Below are 10,000 nucleotides of genomic sequence, written 5' to 3'. Positions count from 1 at the left end.
TGTTGTGTTGGGTTAATCACTCTGGTCTGTGTGTTTGTTGGGTGATGGTGACAAGAATTGATTAGTTACGGAGGGTAATTTCGGATATGCCCACGTGATTGTGCCGTCTGTATATCGATGTCTATACGTTTGTCTGTCCGTCCATTTTAACCGACCCGTGAAGGTGACTGCAAATTCTGATGTATGCAAAAACGTGATAGCCCTCAGATTATATTTGCGTTTTTCATGTTTCTTTCCATTTTATATTGTGACTTTTATTAAACTGTTTACTGGAAAGTACAACTAAATAAACTCTGACCAAACTATCTCACTCTGATACATTCTGTGATCTAAGTAATTGAATGAAAACAGTTGCAGAAATCATTACACAATCAAACAAACGGCATACGTTTTATGTCAAGAACATTCTAAATCAATAACATTACATACAGAGATATGTCCACTGCTCAAAAGCTAAAGACTTGGGTAATTAACCTTCAAAAACAAGAGATAAGCCTATCGTTATGTTGCTAGCTTTTACTGTTGACGTGTTAAAGCATTATGTGAAAGCAAATAAAAGAGAGACAGGGGTCCTGGTAGCTCAGTCGGTAGAGTGTTTGCCTGGCGATCCTTAGGTCGCGGGTTTAAATCCAGGCCGGGACGGGCACAGGTCAACTATATATGCAGACTCAGAGACGGTAACCATGTCCCACCCTCGTGTCACCCTGTGGCACGTTAAAGACCTCGGTCATTCCAACAGAAATGCAAGTGGCTGATTACCCCTTTACACGCACAAACACAGTGATAGCACGAGTCTTGTTGCTGCTTATTTTCCATCGAGTTGAACGGGAAAATGGGCAAAGCAAATAAAAAGTAACAAAAATGAAAAACGAAAATAATGTTCTCTCTCGCAACGCAGATTCGGGTAGGCCGCGACGGCACCAAACCCTTCTACACCGCCGCCTTCGCAGAGCGTGCTATGGCATCCATGCATGACCACAGCGACCTGTTACGCACCAGCGGCATGGGCGAGTTCATCGCTGTGCTCAACGGCATCGAGTTCCGGACACGCCACAACGACTACAAGCTGGTGATGCCTTCTACGACGAGCGGAGCGTACCACGTCACGGAGGACATCCCCTTCCCTGAAGTTCCCCCTGAGGTTGAAGCTTTTAAAAATTTGGACTTGAAGGTGTGTACGTGGGGAAAACACGGACAGGTCAAAAGGTTTGGGTGGGGGAGTCGCGGATGAAGGGGGAGGGAAGGGTTGGTTTTGTTGTTGTTTCCGTCCGTAGTCGTGTCGTCGTCGTTGTTGTTGTTGTTGTTGTTGTTGTTGTTGTTGTTGTTGTTGTTGTTGTTGTTGTTGTTGTTGGCGGCGGAGGTCTTCTTTTTCTTCTTCTTTTTTTCTTTTTTCTTCTTCTTCTGTTTTTGTTTTTCGTGTGTTTGCGCGTTCGTTTGTTCATTCGTGTTTTCGTTCGTGTGAGCATGCGCGCAGTTTATTTCAGTTACGTTTCAGTTATTTATCTATTTTAATTTCAGGCAATGATTGTGGTAAAGTGGATTCGAGGTTGTGGTTTTGTTATGTTTTTGTTGTTGTTGTTTGTTTGGTGTTTGTTGTTGCTGTTGTTGGGTTGTTGTTGTTGTGTGCACGTTTTTCGTGTTGTTTGAATCCGATGAACGTTTCTGATTTAAGTTTTCCTGTCGCAAACAGAATTCTCCCTTGTTGGTGTCTGTAAAAATATTGTTCATCCCTAGATCATCGAAATGCGTCAATGGTTCCAAGCATGGCAGAACAGGGATCGTTCCCAGAGAGACTACCGGAAGTACTTCAAACCCATCCTGTGCTACCTGGAGGGCGCTTGGTCCACTGACGTCACAGCCATGGACGAACCTTTCGACAGTGACCGTCATCGCATCGAGGCGTTCAGCTGGAAAGAGCTACAAGAAAATATCAGGTTTGAAGAGTGAAATTAGTCTTGACCAATACGTGATTTGGTGGTGTTTTGTTGTTGTTGTTATTGTTGATTTTTGTGTGTTATTGCAATCTCAGTTCTTAACCTGGACAAACAGTACTGGAATACGTCAGGAACGGTGTCTCCTCCCTTTTGAACACATACAATTACATAAGATCGTCGGCATGTCTGCTACCTTAAGAAAGTGGGGATTTGTTGTCGAATTAATTAATTTCGCAGGTGTCATTCATGAAATTAATGTGTAAAATGTCTCCTCCGCACAGGCTGTTCATCTTTGGTAAATCTCCGAGTGTAGGGATTTGTTATATCCGTTCCGTTCTGGAAATTCAAAACAAGGGCACAAAATATGGCAATCATTTGGCATAGACATGAGAGACGGGTTACCTTCTAACACTGAGCGTCGAAGAAGCTTGAAGAATATGATTTATCCGGTGTATAGAATGTGAGAGAAGCGACTTAGACGAGGTGTTGAATGGATGCGAAAATCCGCAGTAGGAGACTGACGCTCCTTTGACAGGAGTCAGCAGCGCATCAGCGCATCGAAGCATTTATCCGGGGAGGGTTTTGAGAAAAGATCACTTTGGGTATATGAAAGATATGATTGAGTGCCACGGGCGTTTCCATGTGTAAAAACAAGCGAAAAGGTGAAACACGCGTTGTGCGCTTTGGGTTGCAAGACGGATAGAGTGTCCAACATTGAAAGATGTGCAGGTGTTAAGCCTCTAACAGAATAGCAAAGGTAAAGTCATCGCGAGTATCACCATCACCATCAACAGCAGCAGCAGCAGCATCTCAATTAGCCTCCTCCCCGTCGTCTTCATTGTCCTTATCATCATCAGCAGCAGCAGCAGCAGTAGCATCATTATCATCGTTATCATCATCATCAGCAGCAGCAGCAGCAGCAGCATCATCATCGTTATCATCATCATCGTTATCATCATCATCATCATCATCATCATCATCAGTCATCATCATCATTGGTCATCATCATCAGCATTACCATAGCACATTTTGATTGAGCCTTTCGTTCGAGGTAACTAAAATGCATTTTGTTGGAGGGGGGTGGGGGGGAAGAGTGGTATCAAACCTTGAAATGTAAGAGGTCGACGCGAAGACGATTTGCGTGCCCTTTTCAAAGCCAAAGCCTGCTATGTTCCTTTCACCTTGCAATAATTATAAATAGGGGTGGGGGAGGGGGTGGGATGGCTATCTTACATTGAAATGTAACAGGACGACGCGAAGACGATTTGCGTGCCCTTTTCAAATCCAAAGCCTGCTATTTTTATTTTCACCTTGCAGTAATTATAAATGGGGGGGGGGGAGAGGAGTATCAAACATTGAAATGTAAGAGGTCGACGCGAAGACGATTTGCGTGCCCTTTTCAAAGCCAAAGCCTGCTAATTTACTTTCACCTTGCAGTAATTACCAATGGGGGGGGGGGGGGAGAGGAATATCAAAATTTGAAATGTAACAGGACGACGCGAAGACGATTTGCGTGCCCGTTTCAAAGCCAAAGCCTGCTATTGTCACTTTGCAGTAATTATAAACGTACTAGCACAGACACCCGCCAGGACAAGCATCAAAAGACCAACCTCATGCTCTGTAGCTACGACATCTTCCCCTCAATCTTGTCCACATTGTGCAGGTTCACGTCCTACACGGGCGACAAGAACACCTTCGAGAACTACGCGTACCTGCCGAACACCATCATGAACGTCACCGAGGACGGCAGCCCTGTGTTCGCCCAGTGGAACTATCGCATCCTCTGCCATCCCATCAAAACCCACATCAAGCTCACTGATTTCAAAGTGAGTCCAAGTGTGTGTGTGTGCGATCATCATGGTTCATGTCAAAGGGTTATTGCTATCGTGGGTTTTTTTGTGTTTTTTACATTATGACATATGTCGAAGTGGCCATACAAGTGCTTATGAAAATTGAAGGTTATCCTTGACGCCATCTTGAAATCTTGTAGTCTTGATCTCTTAGTCTTGGAATCCTGTAATCGTGTGTTCTTGCAATCTTGTAATCTAGTTATCTTATGATCTTGTAATCTTTAAATTTCCAGTTTGTCCAACAAACTCATCAAAACGCCATGATATTGTACACACTCTTAGGCAATTGTGTTATCAATACTCATGTCAAATGTAAAAGCAACACAATGAGCCATTAAAAAACAACAGGTTTTTTTACCCACATAGCCCACAAGAAATGACGCCATAACAGGCCTTTTACGGCTTCTGACGAGGCTGGCACCTGTATTCTTCAAAATGGCAAAACAACACTGCTAGGCACAGCAGCTGAACCAAATCAATTAGTATGGGTAGATAATGAGTTGTTCTTCAATTTGAGATCACTCTTGCTTGTTTAGATTTTTTGTGTATTTTAGTGTCTGCAAATTTGCTTTTGCGAATTTGATTTTGGGGTGTGTCCTAGGTCTCCGGTACACTGCATAAACACTAACAAGTCGCGTAAGGCGAAATTACTACATTTAGTCAAGCTGTGGAACTCACAGAATGAAACTGAACGCACTGCATTTTTTCACAATGACCGTAGTCCGCCGCTTGTGCATAACGGAGTGAAACTGACGAGCCTGTTCAGCGCGGTAGTGGTTTCGCTGTGCTGCATAGCACGCTTTTCTGTACCTCTCTTCGTTTTAACTTTCTGAGCGTGTTTTTAATCCAAACATATCATATCTATATGTTTTTTGAATCAGGAACCGACAAGGAATAAGATGAAATTGTTTTTAAATCGATTTCGGAAATTTAATTTTGATCATAATTTTTATATTTTTAATTTTTAGAGCTTGTTTTTAATCCAAATATAACATATTTATATGTTTTTGGAATCAGGAAATGATGTAGAATAAGATGAACGTAAATTTGGATCGTTTTATATTAAAAAAAATTTATTACAATTTTCAGATTTTTAATGACCAAAGTCATTAATTAATTTTTAAGCCACCAAGCTGAAATGCAATACCGAAGTCCGGCCTTCGTCGAAGATTGCTTTACAAACATTTCAATCAATTTGATTAAAAAATGAGGGTGTGACAGTGCCGCCTCAACTTTTACAAAAAGCCGGATATGACGTCATCAAAGGTATTTATCGAAAAAAACAAAAAAACGTCCGGGGATATCATTCCCAGGAATTCTCATGTAACATTTCATAAAGATCGGTCCAGTAGTTTGGTCTGAATCGCTCTACACACACACACACACACGCACAGGCACACACACACACACACACACACACACATACACACACACACACACACACACACACACACACACACACACACACACACACACACACACACACACACACTCACACACACATACACCACGACCCTCGTCTCGATTCCCCCTCTATGTTAAAACATTTAGTCAAAACTTGACTAAATGTAATTAATGAAAAATGAAACTCTTTATTTCGTACTGTAGGGGCATAAATTACCTTTCTGGCAATATAGGCTACTTGGTTTTAATATAACTCGCCGCATCACAAAGATCTACAGCTAAATGTATGTGTGTACTTTTTTATGACAAGTAGTGTAGTAATCTTGTGATCTTATAATCTTGTGACCTTTTAATTTTGTGTTCTTGTGATCTTGTGATGTTTTAATAGTGTGACCTTTTAATCCTGTGTTCTTGTAATCGTGTGATATTATGATCGTGGGATCTTATGATCGTGTGATCTTATGATCTTGGGATCTTATGATCGTGTGGCCTTTTTAGTCCTATGATCTTGTAATCTTGTGATCTTGTAATCGTGTGAACTATTTATCCTTCGATCTTGTAATCGTGTGACATTTTAATCCTGTGATCTTGGACTCTACTGATCATTTAATCCTGTGATCTTGGAATCTAGTGATCTTCTAATCGTGTGACCTATTTATTTTATCATTCCATTTCATAATCGTGTGACCTTTTAATCGTGTGATCTTCTAGCCGGTGGACATGCTCCCGACTCGCATCCTGACAGGGAGCACGTACGACGCGTACGCCAACAAGCGTGGAGCCAGGTTCTCCCTCAACCCTGACGATGGCGACAGGGAGGTCAAGTGGGATTTGCTGGACAAGATAATGAGAGAGATCCCCGGCAAGGTCAAGCAGTTTTATTGTTTTGTTTGTGTGCGCTTTTCTTTGAAAAGAAACCACAAGAAATGAAAAGTGTCAGTTACACGTCGTCCCTTTTAAAGGACAGCTTGATATAGTAAGTAAGGAATCCATATTTCAAAGTTTCACTGGTACAACCACTGTACAGTTGACTGTGGAGAAATGAGGAAAAGCTAATACTTCAAGCAAAATAAACTTACACAATTCAAAAGTACACAAGTACCAACTGTCCAAATTCGGTCGTCAAGTACAGAGAAACCCTTTATGTTTCTTTGAACTAAATTTAACTTCTTGACCGGTGCAATTTCTCCAAACAATTTCAGACCTAGCTTCACAAAGGAAAGTGATAGTAAGATAAAGAAGTAAACGTATTCCATGACACAACGTTAAACCTTCTTTGTTTGTTTTGCCCTGCTCTCTATGCAGGACAACTACATGGCCAGGATCAAGGACGAAGTGTACGGTCTGAGGAAGATGGACGTCTTCACCAACAAGCCTCTCAACACAGCCTTCTACCACCGCTGGTACAAGACGGAAGAGACGGGCGCCAACGGACAGGAAACCTCCCGACGCGGCTTTGCTGACCGCAACCTCTTTATGGCCGAAACCACACAGGACCATGTAGCTCCAGTCACCTATGAACAATGCCTTCACCCGCGTAAGCTCCAAAACCGAGACTGCACCACCGTTGTTAAGAGGTTCTCCTACGCTATTCCCTTGGAGATTATTTGGCTGACACCGCTGAACAAGTGGAATCCTTTCAACATCAAGTACAAAGGAGATGCCAAGACCTCACTGGCTGAGTCCGTCAAGGCCGACGGAAGACACGGGGGCAGGACATCGGACAAAGCCTATAACGGTACCCACAGCAAGTGCTACTACATCACTCCCGCAGAGTTCTTCGACGGCAAGGAGGTTGGCTCAGACGCCGCGGACACTACCCGTGGTAGCGTAGGAGTTCTGGACCGCAAGGGCGGCGTCAGACTGGTCAAAGCGTCCGGTGTCCGTATCTTCCTACCCGAGATCCAAGGCCTGGGTGTCCTGCGTACCCGCTACCCCATCATGCCGGTGTACGCGGAAGGCTCTCCTATCTGGAAAGAACTTGAAGCGCTGCGGGAAGTTGTGATGAACATGAACAAGTACAAGAAGTACTTCAAGAGCGTTCCACCCTTCGCCCCAGCCGACCCAGCCACCCTGGAGCAGGAGGAGGAAGACGATAAAGTTGTTCTCCGTCTCTCAGAGTCCAACCCAGAACCGGTGGGTTTACACGACCACACACTCTCTCTTTCCGTGATGGAGTACAAGCAACTGACCATGAAAAGCCGGAGCCTTGACCTCGTCACCTCTATGGAGAACGGTCACTCGCACGCTGTCACGGTGGACTTCGATGAAACGACGGGCAAGTTCAGAATCACTCAGTGTGACGAAAGGTACAGATGCTTTGACGGACACTCCGTGTTCTTAGAGCCGGAGTTCTAATATGTTTGTTAGCAGACGTTTTCCGGAAATAACTCTGTCAGGATTACCAGGCAGGTTAACAGAGAAGCACCACACACACTGAGGCAAGGTAGTCAAAGCGAGGCCAGGTGACAGGATTGCAGCCAGGCAAGATGAGCAGAAAATTATCTAAAGACTGTATTGATTTAACTGATATGGTAAATATCACATATAATAGATACTAATTTAAATATTAAGGAATTGAGGCAAAGCGACAGCACGCTGTCAACCGGCTTAGACCTGCCATCGCGACGAACAATTAATGTTTAACTCTGATGTGTTTGGTATGCAATGTGCGCTCGATATGGTACCCTTTTCTTTGAAAGATAATCATCAGATTCACGGTTCGTTGCGGCAGTGATCGCTGGTTAGCATTGACGACAACAAGTTTTGACTGGGGTCACCCAGGTTTGGCTAGAGGTCACTCGATATGTGACCCTCCACCACGAAATGAGTCGCATGTCACCTTTGCATGATTTTCATATTTTTACATTTTCCTAAAGAGTTTGTTATGCTCTATCCAGTGGTGAAAACCGTTTTAGAAAAGAGCGAAAACTGTTTGAGTTATAAGCCTGTGACTAAGATGACCCTCACACTGTTACCATACACCCCCCGGACTTACATTAAGCCTAGCGCAGAACCGCGCGAGGTGACATGCGACTCATTTCGTGGTGGAGGGTCACATATAGGAAAGCACGCTTGCTAAGCGTTCACTGCAAGCAATGTGCAGCAAATCGTGGCTCTAATATGCGTATTTTTGATGAATATATTTTTTCACATTTTTGTGATTGTTGTACCTATCTTTTAAACGGCTTTCGAATCTATATAAAAAAAAAGAATCAGGCTAACAAAATAATAACTTGCACTTATGTGTGTGTGTGGGCGTGTGTGTGTGTGTGTGTGTGTGTGTGTGTGTGTGTGTGTGTGTGTGTGTGTGTGTGTGTGTGCGTGCCTGTTTGTCTGCATGTTTGTGTTTCATTTTTTTTTAATCTTTTGTTGGTTCTTTATGCTTACGTCAAGTTTACTTGCTCACAGCACACACACACACACACACACACACACACACACACACACACACACACAATATCACACGCATCCACACACACACACACGCACACATCCACACACATACACACACACACACACACACACACACACTTACACACACACATACACACACACACATACACACTTACATACATACACACACCCACACACACATACACACACACACACACACACACACACACACACACACACACACACACACACACACACACACACAAAACAATGCTTTCACGTAATATTCTGATAGTGTCCCATTTACTTGTGGACGGCCTGACTGCATTACAACATCAGCGTAAATCACTTTTCCAGAAAAGAAAAAATCTGTAAAAGGTCGGAACGGCAATTACTAGACATTTATTTTCCTTTTTTGTTGCACTATTTGTCACACACAAAAAATCCGTCAAGATGGCTATCACGTTTAAATCTGTACATAGCACAAAAGGCTCGCAGGCAATGCAGCTACGCGAAAACACAGTTCAATCGGGTACATTTGTTCCAAGATAGATAGTGATAGGTGCCTCTGCATTATTATAACTAATGTAAAGTATATAATAAGTAATTTCTCCGGTGTAATTATTTTCAAAAGCTAAGCATTAATTACCTCAGTATACTTCAACATGAAAACCGCACGGTGTCTTAAGAAAGATATGTCATTGCAAAAAGACACGGACAATAAAGTTGTAAGAGACAAAAACACGTATTTGAGACTGTGAACAACGTACAGCTTCCAAACAACATATTTATATATTTAAAAAAACAAAACAACTTCTTCGTTTAAGGAAACAGCAACTTGGTAAAACTGATGGTCTGAAGGCGATACAGCAACTTGGTAAAACTGATGGTCTGAAGGCATATTGAAGCGTTGTACCCAGGCCTGGAACAATTCTGGAATGCAACCCAAAGCGATTCGCCTTCCTTGGGTAAGTCATCAAAAACGACCTACATGATTTCCGGATTCTGGGAGTCAACGAGGAACTTGCCATGGTCGTGCTCGCATCTAAACCAGCCATCGCACTTTAGGATCTTGTAGTCGCCCTTGACAATCTTGAGGATCAGCTCGTGCGAGTGGTTGTCCTCGTGTTCCGGCAGGCTCCGGATGGTAACCTCCTTGTTGTCCTTCAGCTGCAGGAGCTTGTGGGGTGAGATGTAGACGACGTGGTGGTGGAACCCAGCCCCCTCGCTCTCCGCGGAACTCATCAGCATCACCTTGGGCTCCGCGCTGATCAGTTCTTCGAAGGTGGAGTTCATGGCAAGGGGGATCTTGTTGATGTATTTGCGGTTCCCGTCCAGGTCCATCACGATGTCTCTGAGAGCCTCCACTTCTTTTCAAGCAGGGGAACCTTCGCCGTGCAGAGGCATGACAGGGTA

The 10,000-nt window shown here is 43.5% G+C and overlaps 1 protein-coding gene across 2 annotated transcripts in view; it reads left to right on the top strand.

Annotated features, from left to right (window-relative positions):
* The window catches only part of LOC138966580 (uncharacterized), a 10,910-nt gene extending 2,487 nt beyond the window's left edge, over positions 1-8,423 (top strand). For both annotated transcript variants that reach the window (XM_070338862.1, XM_070338863.1), the window contains exons 3-7: positions 899-1,171; positions 1,735-1,934; positions 3,598-3,760; positions 5,900-6,055; positions 6,494-8,423. In XM_070338862.1, the coding sequence (XP_070194963.1) occupies positions 899-1,171; positions 1,735-1,934; positions 3,598-3,760; positions 5,900-6,055; positions 6,494-7,546 (1,845 nt within the window). In that variant the 3' untranslated portion in view covers positions 7,547-8,423. The remainder of the gene's footprint in view (positions 1-898; positions 1,172-1,734; positions 1,935-3,597; positions 3,761-5,899; positions 6,056-6,493) is intronic.
* Positions 8,424-10,000: the final 1,577 nt, after the last annotated feature.

The sequence above is a fragment of the Littorina saxatilis genome, linkage group LG5 (assembly GCF_037325665.1).
Source record: "Littorina saxatilis isolate snail1 linkage group LG5, US_GU_Lsax_2.0, whole genome shotgun sequence".
Classification (NCBI taxonomy): Eukaryota; Metazoa; Mollusca; class Gastropoda; order Littorinimorpha; family Littorinidae; genus Littorina; species Littorina saxatilis.
This window is presented reverse-complemented; position numbering and strand designations above follow the sequence as displayed.